The sequence below is a fragment of the Harpia harpyja genome, chromosome 9 (genome assembly GCF_026419915.1).
Source record: "Harpia harpyja isolate bHarHar1 chromosome 9, bHarHar1 primary haplotype, whole genome shotgun sequence".
In the NCBI taxonomy this organism is placed as follows: domain Eukaryota; kingdom Metazoa; phylum Chordata; class Aves; order Accipitriformes; family Accipitridae; genus Harpia; species Harpia harpyja.
In genome coordinates, this window is record NC_068948.1 from 43,816,925 (window position 1) to 43,834,003 (window position 17,079).

The following is a 17,079-nucleotide window of genomic DNA, read 5'->3' on the forward strand; positions in this document are numbered from 1 at the left end:
TTCCCTTCATGTATCTCTTCTCTAGTACACAGCTTGCATCTTTTTGGTGTGAGAGCAGAAGAACGGGCTAGGCTAAGTGTCTTCTCCCCAGGCTGATTGCTTTAGTTGGAAGATGCGGGGGTAAGGGCACATGCTATGGCATCGGAGGGCTCCGCTTTTCGAACAGGTGGTCCTGGAGCTATAAAAGATGTTAAGGAGTTTGAAAGTGTTCAAGCTGCAATTTTAAATCGACAACTTTCCAGCTCTAACCGGTCACTCCTCAGCCACCGCAGCTGACTTGGGAACATTTGGCTCAGGAAGCGGAACAACAGTTGGAAACAAATAGCGATTAGTTTTTTCATGGCTTCCCAGGGAATGCATCAGTTTGTTTGTTTTTCCCCTCATTTTTGTGATTCCTGTGGATTTTTAAGGCACTGTAGATGCAGGATGTTCAGTTTAGCCAAGCTTGCTTACTGGCAGATTAAAATGAGCAAAGGCTGAGCACGCTGAGTTCACTCATCATAACCAATATGATGCTTCTCAGAACTTCCTTTGCCCTTGGTATCTTCACCGAGGAATCCTGCTTGCTGCCGTCAGCCCCCCTGCGTTGAAATCCCATTTTACCCATTTGAATGCTGTAAGAAGTGCTGTATAAACTAAACAGGAGCATCTGTGAAGTGGTTAGAGTTGTTGTTGATTGCCTTTTCCTTATTGCCTTCAGGGGATTTAAGCTTGAATTTGCTGGAAGTAGAATTTATGAGCCAGAACGCTCCATTTCTGATCCTTAAGCTGGGAAAAGTGCGGTGAATTTGATAGGTCTTTCTCTTGCCTCCAATGTCTCTGGCTTTTGATCTGGACCTTGCAGGGCTCTCCCCGTGTCTTTAGCATAATTGCTTTTTGCATGTTGAGAAGATACCTGATTTTTACATGACTGCTTTCTTTATGGAGAGCTGTAGGAGCAGCTTTAGGATTTCATCCATCTGCTTCTAGTGAGCAGTTCAGCAGGAAGCTTGTGCACCTGTAGTGGAGAGAGGGAGGCAGAAGAGGTGTGTTTGTGTTGATCCACCGCAGCACTGTGTGGTTGATGAAAGATCCTGAGGATGACAAGAGGAGACTGCTGTGATTTGAATCGTAGTGTGGGGGTTTGAAGCTTGTATCCAGTGCTGCTTTTATAATCATGATCTGGTGGTGTTTGTTTGGAACAAAAGGCTTTTCTTTTCCTTCTTACATGGGGGAATAAAATTTAGGATGTATCTCTGTGCACAGCCCTGTTAAACGCTCTGATTCTATGGGGCTGGACACCTTAGCTACTCCCTTACGTTTCCTATGTGACTGCCTAGCACATGCGTATATGTGTTTGTTGTCATCTGGGAATTTCCGATCATCTGTATTTTATTCTAACTATAACTGTTTTTCTGAGAACACTTTCACTATCCTCAACGGATTTGGGAAAGTTTATTGTACAAAAGTAATGTAGCCTGCTAAAGGATTTCACTAGAATGCACAAATATGTTCCTGCTCTTTGTTAACTAAATGAAGAAATGCCTGTAGAATTAAGACTAAGTGATCAATCCCGCAAGTGGGAGCACTGAAAACTCTCCAGGGTCAAATTGTACTGGTGAGTTGGCTATGCCATTTACAGGATAATCAGATGTGGGAGGAGGAAGGAAGGGATGCCATCCTCTACAGCTAGCGCTTTTGCGGCCGCTGTCTGTAGGCGTGGGGTTCCAAAGGAAGAGTGTAAGGGCCGAAATTTTGACTAGTACAATATTTCCACGGCCTGTCCCCTTTATTCTGTGGCACCTGGTCAACCTGGCTGGAGGAGATCCGTGCCTGGTGAGAGGCACAAGAGCTGTAGTGTAATCCATTTTGTAAATGCAGTGTTCTTACAAAATAAAATAGCGATGCCCAGCTGCTTATTTAGTTAGGTAGTGGTGAGTCACTACAGAAATAGAAAAATGCTGTTGTTTGTTGCCCATTTGCTTGTTTTTCACAGTGCAGAGGAGAACATTGTTTCTCCAGGGCCCTGAGCAAACCAGAAGTACTGGAAATGTGATTGAAGAGAGGAACGCTTGCTGAGACTGGTTTGCTCTGTGGCTCTGCCTTGCTACCTGCAAGTAGTATTAAATGTTCTGCTTTTTCTGAACTGCTGGCAGGTGCAAACAAGTGACCGCTTTGGTCCTGCCTGTATTAAGTAAATGCTCGCAAGCAACTTACCAAGGAGAATTTTGGCATCGGGGTCGGAGGCGAAGTGACCGAGGCAAAGCCCCTTCCTTTCAAATACGAGGCTGGTGGCAGGACCTTATCTCTAGTGGTTGCAAAGGGGATGACTTCAAAACATTGAAAATTATTCATATACTTTGAGAGCACACAAATGCATACAAAACGAAAATGCTAACGGAAGCTTTAAAGCTGTTGGAGAGACAGCAAAACATCACAGTACAGACATGCCTGTGCTGGCTAACATGAAAGCAGCTGCACCGCTATATAGCGAATGAAGAAATAGAAACTGGGAGTGGAGGAAAATCACAAAGAGAAATGTGGTCAGTAGAGTTAAAGGTGCTCTAAAGGACTTGAGAAATAAAAAGACATGTTAAGTGATACTGGCCTGTTAGGAATTCAAGGTTGAACACTGGTCAGTAACACTACAGGGAGGCTCAAGAACTACTGTATGTATTCTGGATTTGTTGAAAAGCCAGATGACCTGGTCATTGTATGATCTATTCTTCCATTCCCGCAGTAAATAAAGCAGAGATTAAGCAGCTGATTCTAAAGGTAGGCATTTAAAAATCAGCAGCTGACTTTTTATTCTTCCGTAAGGCTGCAGCTGAGGCAGTCCGAATATTGCTGTGATAGTGACTTTCTTCCAGACCCCAAAGGTATTTTGCACCAGGCAGAAGATTGCAGGCCGGCCAGCCAAACAAGACTTCCAGGCAAAATAATGGGAAACCAGCAACAGCTCTTCTCAAATCTGGATTTAAAGGATGGGTTTTCATGTCAATCAGTGTGGCTTTATGAAAAAGTGAGTGTCATATGAACCTGAAGTCATGCATTGACTTATTTTTTGAGGTTACAAGATAGACTGACAGTGTTTTGAGAGGGTATTTGTTTTGGCATCTGTGCGGCATTTTGATTGAGGAAGTGAGTAGTACGAATCAACACTGTGTAGCTAATGGTTCTGCAAACTGGCTGATGGACGGGTCTCAAAATCAAACTGGTTATAGGGACTTGTTAGTGAATAGGTATGTTATTAGCAGAGGCTCTCACAGGGGTTACATTTTGTCCCTGTGCCAACTGCAACATTTCTTTCTGATCTGGAAGGAAAAAAAAAAAAAAAGAAGCAATTTCTGATCAAGTTAGGAGATGCCATAGGTTGAGGGCATAGTAAGAGTAGTGGAGGGGAGCTTAGTGATTAGAACTACTTAGTAAGGTGGATGCAGGCAAGCCACACGTGTACTGCTATGACCAACTGTAGGGTCATGCATCTGCAAGGGTGGAGAGGGCTGCCTTGGCAAGCAGAGAGGCTGAGCTGAGTCTGATTTCATGAGCAGTTGAGCTGAAAGTGAGCATGTGGGACACTTGTCCAGTGAGACAGTGAGTGTATTCCTTGGTCCTTCCAATAAGAATAATGATTAGGGTAGGTAGGTAGGTGATGTTGCCATCCGTGCTAGCTCTAGAGTAATCGATGTGTTCATGCTTGGCGTGTTTCTAGTGGCTGTGCTCCAGCTCATCCAAGATCCAAGAGGGTTGAAGGTAGCTGCAGTAACTGGGTAGCGGTGGAATTGTGTCTGTTGGTGGAAGCTGGGGAAATTTAGACCAGGAATAAGGCATGTATTTGCAGTGTGGTTAATGTTTGTAATCACTTCATAAGAGTTGGAGAGAGTTCTGCAGTGCTGGAAGACTTTCAAAGTCAAAATTGTCCATTTTCTGAAGATACAGCTGTGTATGAGGACTGTAGGACTTGAAGTAAGGACCAGTTACTTGAGGGAAAGCCCTCTGGCAGCTGGTTTGCAGATGTCAGACTAATGGTTTAACTCCTTCCTTCCTCTCCAGCCATTACATGTAACCACTTCAGTTCCTGCCAGCAGCGGTTTCTACCAAATGTGCAGAAGTCTTTTTTTTCTTAATGGAGAGCAGTTACGCAGCATTAGAGGCTGGGGTTTTTCCCATTTCTTTACATGCACCTTCCTCTGAAGTTGGCAGCTTCTCTTTCCTGGCTGAGACTCAATGATGAGGCAGAGGAGATGTGGCAGTGTTGTATTTCGAAAGAACCGGTGCAGCGGAGTCTTGTTCTAACACGACAAAGTGCAATTACTTACTTCTTACTACTGTACCACAATAAATAACTTTCATTGATCTCAGCCTGTCATAGTAAGATGTTAGAGTTTTGCTATGGTATTGTTACTTTACTTAATTTATCTCAATTTCTTGCTATCCCTCTCCCTTTAGGACAGAAAGGTCAGTATGGCACATACCTTATTACTGCCTACTCCATTCTAGTCCAGCTCCAGCGCTGGTGGCCATGTGGGAGGTTTGTTGCCCCAACTAATACTGGTTTCTCACATAAGGGAAGCGCTTCCTCTCTGCTTCCCACTGCTAACTTTGTGACTTCCCCGGAGAGCTGCTGGCGGCTGGAACTGGCAGTCGGACCTGGCAGCACACTGCTTTCGTTAAAAAGGCCAGATTGCAGCTTAATCAAACGTCTTTCCAAACTGCATCAGGAAAATCCAAAGGCTCTGCTTTGGAGAATTGAAATGAGGAACGTGCTCTTAAAATGCTGACACTGTGTTGTTACTGACACTAAAGCAGATCTTTAACATGTTAAAAGCACGAGGCATTGGTTTCCCTTTTTGGAACAAAAAGAGGAAATTCCTTCATTTAACAGGATGTGTTAAATAAATGCTATATCTGAGGGATTCCGATATTGTCTCTTTCCCTTTCTGTTACTTCCTCAAAAATTATGAATTATAAATGTGAGTGTGTGTGTATCTCATGTCTGGCCTCTCTCATGAGCCATAGCCTTAGGCAGAGCTTGTCCCTTTTTTTGTTGTTGTTGGGTTCAGCAAAAACTTTATTCCAATTGTTTTTTCCATTCAAAATTAGTTGTTTCACAGAGCCCCTCAATGGTTCAGATATTTAATTCCAGTTACAGAATAATTTTATCTCTGTGTCTGTAAAGCCTTTGTTGCTGTGGTATGATCAGACTGACGATTATAGAGCATATTAGTTGCTAAAAGGATGGGTAATGTAAGGTTGTAGATGATCCTTCTGTTGTGGCTTTGACTTCTCCTTTTTGTGGTATGGAGGTTCATTCGTTAAGATCAGAAATAAAGGATATGAAACCAGCAGCATTTTGGCTTAACACACGAGCAAGATTCTTAATTATATTTGCCTAATGCAGGCTTTCCTTTTATGTGAGTTTTACTGATTAAAAATGCTTTGGTTTTGACTTTGCAGCTATGTTAAGAAGCAGGTACTCCTGTGTTATACGGTCTCAGATTGTGGGAGTGCCTGGTTCCGGCTGTCCTTACAGTATTTCAGGACTTTCTCATGCAGGAGGATTTAGTCACACATCTGTCAGAAAGCAGCTTTGTGGAAGAGGGCTTAGGCACGTGGTGGTTTACATGAGCAGCTGGAAGGTGGTACAGCTGAGGAGCAAGAGCTGGTGGGGTAGGTAACGTTATTCTTACAGGATGCAGCTCTGTGAATCGAGGAGTGATCCTCCCACTGTTGACTGCTCCAACAGCTTTTGAGCTGTGTGGTCTGGCATACTAGTGAGCTATGGGAGGCTTTTAAGGGTCAGGGCGAAGTGGCCTCTCTGAGGGTGACAAAGCATCCATCAGTTCATCTTCAGCCGCTGAAGCCTCTCGCTAGCCTAATTGTGGATCTCAAACACCCTGAAAGGGAGGGATCTGTGCTTCTCCCTCTTGCTGCTACATATTCAGGAGTGAAAATTGTCCAGTGATCAAACATTTTCTGGTCAAAACTTCCCACATAACATTGCAAGAGGAAAAAAAATGAAGTCCAGAGTGACTCAGGGTTGAGATCAAAGGAGAGCAGGTGCCCTGAAGAGACAAGGCAGTAAACTGCACAGATGAGGATCTCCAACCAACCGATCTTGGCTGGTGTAGTAGGTAAAATTATCCTCATCTTTATTTTCTTAGAAGCCTTTTACTGGTTTTTTTTTTTCTTCTTCCTTACAAATGTCTCTCTTTGTCCCCAGCAGGGTGGTGCAGGAAGTAAATGTCCGAGTGAATCGTCATAGCTCATCCCTCATTTTGAACAGTTAGTGAGCCGCAGAGCGAACGGTTAACTAAATACAGGCTCTGACCCACTCCGAGCAAGAGCTAGCTGGAGGCATGGCTTCTGCAGAGACAAAACAATTTCCTACCATGCTTTAGCTCTTCTGTCATTGTGTTTAGCTTGTGCATCAGGGTTTTTACATGTGTGCAGTGCAGATGTTAGCAAGGATACAGTGGTCCTCTAATTAAACAATGCAGGGCTTAAGTAGTCTTCAATATAAGCAGATAGGCAGCACAATTGATGAGGCAATAATATATAAAAAGTGGCTTACCATGCTGAGGGACATCTGCTCATCTTTCATGTGGATTCAGCTCCCTGTAGTGTGGTGGATGACAGCATGAAGTGAGCTCGTGTTGATGCTGTAGGAACTCGCTGGAGTCTCGAATAAAGGCGAGGACGGTAGGCTTCAGTCACCTCGTACCACTAACAGGAAGTGGCAACATCCATATTTTTAAAAAAACTTTTCTGTGTTAAATAGGAAGCTGAAGTGACTTTATTTCTTGAGCTTCACAGCAAGCGAGTGCTGTGAGAATATAGTAAGACAAAGAGCCCCGAGGCCTTTGCATATGTTTCTGCTGTGCCGTCGTCTCTAAGGAAGAGCATGACTCAGTTACGCTGACTTGAAATATTCAGAAGTATATTATTTCTCTTGCAACAGAAGGGCTTGGCACTGCACTCTGTTGGAGGTGCCTTGTTTTTCCTAGGCAACAAAATGATAGTAAATTGTTTAGACTTCCTCATGGCTGTTAAATTCCTTCCCATAACACCCCCTGAAAACAGGACAAGTGCTAGGATATTTTGGGCTGCAAAGATCAGTCCTGCGATGCTCCTGTTGGCACAGCGCTGAACTGGCAGTCAGGCACTAAAGGCACTGATTTCACTCTCTGTCTCTCTTACCTCTGAGATGTGTGGCCAAGTGCCAAACCAGCTGTGCTTTCCAGGCGGCTTCCAGCTTTTTTTCTCCCGGGTAGGTGAGTCTGGCCTTGAAGAGACAAATGCACGCATGTTCATGCCTCAGCACTTGAAAAGAAAAGGAGCAGTTTCTTATCAACCTCATTGGAGCAGGGAGAGAAGATAAATCCTCTGGAGGTGAAGCTACATGGCATGTAAGCACTTGGAAGGGAAAATGCCATTGTTGGTGCTGGTACAACTCCAACATACTTGACATTTGAGGATCGTGCTGTTTCCTGGCCAGAGCTGCTTCTGGGCTTTGCCTAGATTGTGTTATACAGTACTGCTAAAATCTTGGCTTTGGGATGGAAGGTACCTGTTCAGCTTGTGTTAGGGAAGGGTAGCCATCTGCTTAATTTCCTTTTTTTTTTTTTTTTTTATGGAGTTGCATCTTTCGTAGTGGGCACGCCATGCAGTTCAGCTGATTAGGGCTTTCCATGAGAGAGAAGTGTCTCTGGTTGGTTTTGACAAGCAAATGCCATCCTCCTTTTGCAGCCTTGTTCATCCTCACTGCAGCCTCAGGGAGCAGAGTCACTGAGGGAGCCAGCAGCTTTAGCCAGCGCTGTGACCCGCAGTGGGACAGGTCTTGTATGTGAGGTCAGGAGGTCCAGGAACCCCATGGGCAGCTCTGATGCCCCTGGGATCTGTCTTCTTCCCTGGGCACATGTTGAGTGTTGCTGGATGCCTGGTTATGTTTCTTTTAAACTGAAAGCTTGAGCTCTGTGACTAGCTGAGTTTGGGTAATTAGATATGAATACAGTCAAGATGGACGGTATAAGAAACAGTAGTGGTGTGGCAGTGAAGAATGCAGCAAAGCCTGAAAATAAATGGCTCCAGTTAAATGGTGCAGCAGTCGTTGCGATAAGGGACTGCAACTGAGTGAATCACAGACTGCTTTGTGCCCTTTTTACTACTTGCAAAGGGATTGGAGCCTGCCAGCGAGATCCTCGTGCTGGTAAGTTCAGGTTGCGCATCTGCGTTGACCCTTGCAGCAAACTTGTAAACTCCAGGAAGTCACATTTGCCTTGGACAGCCTGCACTCCTGGAAGCGTGTCTAGCTCGAATGGAAAAAGACACTGCTCCTGTGAGAAAACAGAGCTGGAAGTGTGTTCCCTAACAGGGTTCATGCCTCTTTCCAAAGCAGAAATAATGACTATAAGGGTAGCGGTGAATGCAAGACAGCAGTTCTTACAAACAAGGTTGCAAGAAGGAAAGAAAGGACAAAACTGGTACCAGATTGTATTTAATTAAGAAGGAATCTGATGGTTAACTGACAATTTGGCCTTCTCTTTCCCTGTCCTTCTCCTCTTCTGTGGCCTGGTGGCTGGTGCACTGTGGAGTGTTTATCAGCTGGCACATCTCCAGTTGTCCGAGACGGTTACTGGAGCTGCCTGGAGCACGTGCCCTGGACAGCTTGACCTTTCCCGACTGCGGGAGGTAACGCCTTGCTTACTTTTCTCTCTTGCTGCTCTGTTTGGTGAATCCACTTGCAGGAACCTTGTAAGGCAATGTGAATGAAGATGCATCTTGTCTCTGAAGTCACGTGTCCTTGGCATTTCTTTTTTCAGCTATCAAGAGAAATTTTACTTGCACACGCAACTCATTAGATGAGTAACTTACATATTGCTGTCTTACATTGACTACACGCGTGATATGTAGCAGTATGAATGATGGATTTATCTATAAGAATCTTTTTGCTGAATTATGTCACTTGCCCTGCCTTCCACACAGTTTGCAGAGTTCTGTCATCAGAGGTATGCTCGCTAAAATAGCATTATCTGGACAGGATGGCAACTAGCAGCTCCATCAAGACCTTCCTCAACCTTTTAGGAGAAAGCCCTGGTAAGTCTGGTAAAGGCACATGGCTTTGGAGTCAGTGGAGGAGCTAATTAGAGGCATCTCAGTCTGTTTCAGTGTAACACCATAAAAAGTGTGTGCTAGCTAGAAAGCAGAACATCTGGCAAACAGGCTAATGAGAGCCAGACTGGGGGAGCTCTGAGGCAAATGTAAGAGCTACCCTGTAGAGTTTGTTTATAACTCTTTGAATTTGTAGGAGGTTACTGGTTTGTTGGATTTTTAAAATTATTATTATTACTTATTAAAACAAATGCAGACACTAAAGATCAAACAATGAAAGTCCGAATTTGACATGTAATAGCCTGGCTGGGAAGGGTAATTTATCCCTTGTTCCCGTGAACGTTTTCTGTCCCTTATTCCCCTCTTGGCTCTGCCCTCGAGATCCCCCGTGGCCACATGAGCAACTCTGAATGAGAGGAGTTTTTTTGTGTTCTCAGCCAATGGAGAGTTTTTCCTTCCCCGAAGCAGGGCATTTGTTTTGCAAAGGGAGAGGTTTGGGCTCTGGAAAGTTTATGCTCTTTCTCTTTCTTTGTTTTTTGTTTTTTTGTTTTTTATTGTAATGATGACATATGGAAACTATTTACACAGGAGCATGCTCTGCTGCACTGAATGGAAATGTTGGAGTCCCGGCAGTATCGTTCCGGATGCCTTGTGTAAGCAGCCAGCTGGTTTTGCTTTTTCTTTTTTTCACTTTTCTTTTTTTCCCCTCCCTCTCTCCCTTTTCAGTGAACGTCTGGGATAAGTTACACAAGTGTGGAAGGAAGCTTTGCCATCTGTGAACAGCTCAGTTCGTCTTACTTTTTCATGCCCCTTGTACTGTGAACTTCACAAATATCTGTTTTCTTTTTTTGCTGGGGGCGGGGGAAGACTCCTTGCTGTGACTAGTCAGCACTTTGACTCCTTTCCCATTAGTTGTTCATGTTCACTGGGGAGCAAATTCTGCTATATGCCAAAATAAGAGAGCATGGCACATGAAGTCTTGCTTTACCACCACATTCATGCTTAAAAGCTCTTTGTCCCACAGCTAAGCCTTCCAACAACTTGCACTTAGAAACATTCTACCACTAGGACAGTGATAGGGAAACGATTTAACTGAAGTCTGAGCCACCTTCCTCAGAGGGGAGGGGAGAAAACGTTTAGTTCTGCAGAGAGCAGAGGAAAATCTTTTGTGCGTAGCTTTCCCTTGAGGAAGCTGCAAAATTGAGGGTCGGCTTTCGGAGGAGAGGGAGGGAGGAACTTCAGATCTGACTTGTCTCCCTCTCCCTGACTCCGAACACAAGCGTGCCCGCTTCCCGACACGGCGGCTGTCATGCAGTGGAGAGAGCCTCCTGCCATCTACTTCGAGGATTACGGGAGTCCTGTGGAGAGATCCTCCTATCTCATTGAGCTCAATACTAATGGTAAATGCCGTCGGGGATGTTCGGCAGCACGAGCTGAGCGGAGTGGAGGTTGCATTAGTCTGTGTCATTGTTATCATGGGAGCAGCTGAGGAAATTAGCTAGCTGGAGGGCTGCCAAACAAACAGTCAGAGGGTTGCTTTTCAAATTTATTATTATTTTTATTATTATTTATTACCCAGATGATGCTGTTGCCTCAGGGATGCTAGATCAACCTTCTGGTACCTGATGGGGAAGGAGCTGATCCACAAAATGCAGCTCCCCACCGCAACACTTCACCAGTACATTTTCTGTTGTCTGTGCCTAGAAAGATGATGTCTGGTTTAGACAGGAGGAAAACATCTTGGTTTCTAGAGTTATTTTTTGTTTCTCATTTGCATCTTTGAGTGCTATTTTGTATTCGCAACCTTGATCTCACTGGGACATCTCCTCTGTTTCAGCTGCAAGTCCTCTGTGTGAAACACAGAGAGGGGTCCTGTTTTTTTACTGTGGTGTATCTTTTCCTAGTGTTGATCCTTTTCAAAGAGAGGTTGGTCTTTGTGAAAGAACTACTTCAGCATTAAAGATAGTTTTAGCATGTTTTGGTAGGGTACATTGTATTGGTGTTTTGTTTAATGCTACAAACCTTTGCTGATTTGACCACAGTAAGTTTTGATGTACTTAAATTTCATATATACTGTAATGTTCCAATAACACCGTAATATTGTAAGCAACCTGCTTAATATGTCCCTCTTCCCCAGAAGAGCTAGTGCAGCCAAAGTATTGATTCTGTGCTTTTTCAATATCCCCTGAACTGTGTGAGATGAATCACACGCAGATTTTCTCTGAACGCTTGCTGTGTTTTGACGGTGAGTTCTGGAAAGGCCTGAAACTCCGACTCCTGTTAGTGCCTTCACAGTTGTTGATGGTTTGAGCCAGGCATCCTGCAGCCTCACCCCAGCCACCAGATAACGAAGGAGCTGTGGGTGACGTGCTGTAGAGCTGTCCGTGTGACATCGTGGATGGCACACATGGCTCTGGGCATCTTCAGACGGCAGGTTATGCGTGGTAAGAAGAGGTTGCACTCTCTGCTCCGATGTACCAGTCACTTGTGCGCCTCAGCAAAGTCTGGGGGTGTTTGACAGCTCTGCGCCTGTCTGTGGTAATGCTTGAGGTCTTTGAGGCTGGGGGCTGAAGGCCACTTTGTGCTCTGCCTCTACTGTGACCCAGTTTAGTGCCTCGCGGAGGGGAAGGCAGGCAGGATGGGGCTGCAGTGTGTTTCCTCTGGCAGCAAACGACCTCTTAGGATGGGAATGAGGATTGGAAAATACTTGTTTTCTGCGTAGTAAAGAACTTCAGCAGTGAGTCCAGGTTCTGATGAAGATGTGCTCCTTCTGCAACTCTGTTAAGCATTAAATGCAAAAAGGTTTTTGCTATCAGGCTGCAGTTTGAGGGAGTCTCTCTTTGAAACACACATACAGGAAAAGCTTCGTAAATAACATTTAAGAACTTCTTAGAGCTCACAATATAAAGCTTCTGATTTTTGCATATTGCTGTAATCTTTTAGTTAAAAGGCAAACAAACCTAAAAGATTGCCATCCAGTTCTGTAGATAAATAAAATCTCTGTTATTCCATTTTTTTCAAGAACCATGCTCATTCAAGGTGTAAAAGCGGTGTGGGGGAGGAATCAGCCTCATTCAAACATTCGTCCAGATTTTGAGTGGTATTTTAAGGGTACGGGGGAAGCAACGAAGAGAAATAGGCTTAAATGCTGCAGGATTGTCAGCAATCTGAGTATGCAATCTGGAAAGTCTTCACAAATCCCAGATAAATGTTATCTTAATTTGATTTGAGGGTGGAAAAGGCAGCTGTGGCTCTGCATTGGGAAGGGGTTTCTGATTTCTTCCCACTGCCTGCCTTTCTGCCAGCAGCATGTGGTGCCGTTTCCCTTGGTGGGTGCAGAGTTTTTGGCATGGACTCTTTCTCCACTCCGGAGGGTGTTCCAGAAAGACCGAATCAGTAATTCAATACGGATTATTTTGTCATAGCAAAGAGATGCAGCAAATCTTCAGCATGGTGTCACGAGAGAGGAAAAAACCTCATTGTAATTTTTTCCCTCTCTCAAATAACTTCTTGTAAGTCAGAGAGAACAAGCTACCGCATCACAGCTTCAGTGCTCATAAAAAGAGGGAAATCAGCACTTTTGCACTGGCAAGATCAATTTTACATGTACCCTCTTTGGGAACATGAGGCACTGGAGGAGGGAAGTCTCCACTGAGAGCAAGAACAACCATGTGGTTTGGGTAATGATTGAAACTCTGCAGAACTGAGTGCGTGGCCAGCTCTGCCACAGGTTTCATGTGTGGCCCTAAGCAGGTCTCACTTCTGTGGGATCTCTGCTCAGTATTCTTTGTCAAAGGTGCAAAATAAAAATTCCAGTCCCAGAAGAAGAAACCAAGTGACATTCCCTTTTTGAACAATACTTGTCTTCATGCATGTTTTTCATGTGTCTTAGTAGCACTGAGGCTGCTGAATGCAAAAAATGGCAAGTATTATGGAGTTTATGTATGTGCCCTGCGTAGCTCTCCCATGGGAAGGGCACTAGTATGTGTTGCTATGCTTGGGAGTTGCTTTTTGCAATTGAATTGTATTTTTTAAAATGAAATCTTTAGTTATGAAATCTGGTACAAATGTTCAGTAAAGCATTGTTTTATAGTGCTTTACTGGTGAGAAAGACACGCTCTTAGAAGTTTCAGTAACAGTCTATGGGATATGAACAGAAAATTAATCTTGCTGTTTGTTTTCATCAGAGGGGTATTGGTACTTATCTGCATCAAAGAGAGTGTTGCAAAGATGCATTGTTTAATGACTCTGGAGAGCTCTGAAAAATGAGGCTTTCTACTAAAAATACCAACTGCTGCTATTAGTGTACTATGCAGCTTCTATGCTGAGACTGGTTTCCCTTGCCAGTGGTAGTCCTGTACTCCATTCTTCTGTGGTCTCTCCTACCATTAAACATGAAAAGGCAGTGTTCCTTTAGCAAGCCCACTTTTATTTTGTGGGTTGGACATCCTTGGAGACTTCTAGCTGTTAGCTGCCTGTTTATAGTTTATGACTGCCGATAGTGTGCTACGAACATGACAGCACAGATTTCCTGAGCCAGGAGACCTGCTTATAGTATTAAATAGGATGCTGTCTCCTTTGATGATCTTCTGGGAGCATTCCTGTGTTGAAGTGCTGAGTTTGAGTGTGTCTCTTAAAAGCTCCTACATGGGAAGAGTCAATTTGTCTGTGTACAAGCTGCCAGTTTCCTGGGTACTCTGCCACCTCCTGATACTCGTCTCTGGTCCCAGTGCCTGGCTAGTTTGCATGCCTCCTGATCAGTCTCAGCTCGCCTAATTGTAAATCAATTTTTCTCTTATTGTACTGATGCAGATGGAGGTAGCTATGACGCTATTAATGATGCATCCAGCCCTGCTGCGGGAGACTGCTGCGCGCAGCAAAGCTCTGCCCGACACAACTGGGAAATGAACTACCAAGAGGCAGCAATCTACCTCCAGGTGAGCCCTGCTGTTTGGTGTATTGTGTGAAAAATGGACTTCTGAAACTACGGTAGTTCTTGATTATAAGAAACAAAGAGCTTCTGTTTTGATGTTAAAAATTCAGTGCTTTGCAAAGGAATCTGCTTAAAGAGCAGGGTGATGCTGAAGCACCTTCAGATGGGCTCTGGCAAGTCATTTGGGAGCAACTGAACAAGCTACCCATCCTCTCCCATCTCTCCCAGTGTCAAGGACTGTAGCAGTTGAGGGATTCAGCACGTGTTCAGTTCTGCCACCTTGCCGTGGAGATTTCCGTAACTTGTCATTTCATCTCTTCAGTCACTCCGGGGTGAATGGTCAGTGCTCTCCTGGAGACATCTTGTGTTTTGGAAGTGCAGGTCCTAATCCTGCCTTGGCCACAGATTTGGTGGGTGGTCCTGGGATGTTCGTTTAGCATCAGTCAAGCCCTTCAGGTCATGTAAGACACAAGAGAAGGTAGAGGTCTTGATTTCTACAGGAGGAAAGCATACTGAGATTAGGATCAGCCCAGGATTGAAATTTATCATATTTTAAAAGAAAAAACAACAAACAAAAAAACAAACCCCACCCATGCTTCAGTCACAGGAAACACCATCATTATTCCAACAATAGTATAATATTTTTAAGATTGCTGTAGGGTCTGGTGTGATGAATTAGCTACCAAAACTGAGCTTCTCTCAGAGCTGTCCAGTCTGAAATTGTTGCTGGTTCCCTTACTGTCCTTCCTTCCTCCTTCTCTTTGTTCCCTTTCAAAGGCTCTGCATTGCAGCTTGAGATGCTTTGGACCCAGTTAGGTTTTTTGCCTAAGCCACTGCAAGGTGATTGAAACCATTTGTTCCTCCCTGCTCCTACCCCACAGGACTGAGAAGTATTGCTTCTCTGACATTTTAAAACTGAGTAGGCTTGAACCTTGGTAATACTTCAGCTTTGTCATGTACTAGAGCAGCACTGACAATATAATGGTAGCTCCAGCCCCTCCCGGGCTTTTGTTTAAACTCATGATTATTGGAGATGCTCTGCAAAGGGTCATTGAGTTGCTGCAGTGTCTGATGGTAATGTACACAGCAGGCTTGGCCCTTCAGATGCAGATTATTCTTGCTGCTGCTTTGAACAATGGTCATGATGACAGTGTCCTTGAAGTAGACATAACTTAAAGAGCATGCAGATTGTTTATTTGAACCAGTAGCTGCAGGCAAGAGTGTCTTATCTGAGTAAGAGGACTTTGCTGTCCAGCAATGTTTTGAATTGCTTGCCTACCAAGAGGCAGAATTTAGATTATTTTTCATTCTGCAAGTGTGTTTTGTCAGGCATGAATAAGAATGCCCTGCTGATCTAAGCTAGCATTCTCTTTGAGTGGGGGGGCTTGCGTTTTATGGAGCTTGCTGCTGGGTTTTGTCCTGCTCGCAATCTGGCTCACTGACCGGGCAGTGTTTGTTTGTTCTTAAACAGAATGTGAGCCTGCTTGTGAGACCAGTAAATGAGAAACATTTGAAACCCTCTTCTGAATTAGTCTCGAGAATGCTTCACTTCTTAAAGGAGATCCTGTTTCCTGACCTTGTTATCCATTTGCAATCACAGTTATTCCGCTTTGATAGTAATAACTTACTGTCCTTAGAGTAATTGCTTACCTGGAAATATGTTAATTTAAAAAAAAAAAAACCAAACTTATTGTGCATCTGTATGTCCCAGCTGGGAAAAAATGGTCTCTTATGACTGCTTCCAAGAGGCAGCAAGTTTCCTGTGAGTGACAAAGGCTCCCTTGCTTAAACTATTGACTCAAGAAAGAGAAGCTGTTGGGTGGTTCTGCTGTTGGGTGGTTCTGCATGAAAAACCTCTAAATTCTCCCCAAATTAAGTTTTGTCCTAGAGGTAAAAATAGTAATGATGTAGCTGTTTAAAAATCAGTTGTAGGCAAACTGTTAAGATGGAGTATCTGACCTTTTAATGTTAATTAAGCTTTCTAGTTAAAAGGGAATGACAAATCAGCATAGAGACTTGTTAATTTTTCATGGAGTCTGTCTTCTCACATTCCTGAAGGAGAAAACACTGTGTGTGCTCCAGTGTTTTCTCCCAGATATTTTGCAAGGCCAAGATAAGGAGGAGCAACTGTCAGCCAGGTGCCCTGGAGCTTATCTGTGTGTTTTCGTGTTCTGTCCTGGAGAAGTTTAATCAAATGAGTCTGTAAACATGTGGAAGTGGTTGCAAGTAAATGAAGTGCTGTGTTTATGTTGGGATGTTGACTAAAGTTTCTTTGCCTACCTTTATAAACTCTTTCAGCACTCTTCCTTATTTTGAAAAGGCTCAAGGGTTTCTGAAGCAGGAGTTTGTGGATATTAATGAGTTTCATTACTGAAATATGCTTATGAACAGAAGGAGATGTCCCATGTGTGTGGAGTTCATTCCTCAATAAACAGATCAATGTCAGGCTGTAAAGTGGGAATAGTCTGTTGGGAATTGTATCTAATCCTTATAAAAGTCTGCATTCTTCATGTGGAAAGCTCTGTTATAGTACCAAGAGTCACTAATGCTATTCTCTTCTTTATTCCTACTGCCTTAGGAAGGAGAAAATAATGATAAGTTCTTCACTCACCCCAAAAATGCCAAAGCACTTGCTGCCTACCTCTTTGCACACAATCACCTTTTCTACCTAATGGAGCTGAGCACAGCACTGCTTCTCCTGTTGCTGTCTCTCTGCGAGGCACCAGCTGTTCCTATGCTCCGTCTTGGCATCTTTGTAAGTACTTTGGGGCAAAATGAAGAAGTCCGCCTGCTTTGCAGTGGTGGGTAAGAGGAAAAAGAAGGCTAAGCATGGAGGAAGAAGGTGGTAGTAGTAGGAAAAAACACCTGGCCTTGTTCTGTAAATTGGTTGACAGCAGATATGTCAACTAGCAAAACATCCTTTCTCCGTCTGATGTGCATAGACCACAATGAAAGTGACACATTTCATGTTACCAATTTGTGCAGTTCTTAAATTTTGTAACTGTTAGAGAAGTGTGTGGTTTTTGCTTTTCCTTGAGGTAACTCAAGAATCTGTG

General features: G+C 43.9%; 1 protein-coding gene across 8 annotated transcripts in view; it reads left to right on the plus strand.

Moving 5' to 3' along the window:
• TPCN1 (two pore segment channel 1) overlaps positions 1–17,079 on the plus strand; it is a 49,815-nt gene that overhangs the window by 7,977 nt on the left and 24,759 nt on the right. For 3 of the 8 annotated variants that reach the window (XM_052795701.1, XM_052795700.1, XM_052795708.1), the window contains 2 exons: positions 13,903–14,027; positions 16,602–16,778. In XM_052795701.1, coding sequence (XP_052651661.1) covers positions 13,903–14,027; positions 16,602–16,778 — 302 coding nt within the window. Of the gene's footprint in view, positions 1–7,882; positions 9,076–9,411; positions 9,744–10,106; positions 10,491–10,648; positions 11,535–13,902; positions 14,028–16,601; positions 16,779–17,079 lie in introns of those variants that run through there. The other 5 variants (XM_052795704.1, XM_052795702.1, XM_052795703.1 and 2 more) reach the window with 5 other exon arrangements.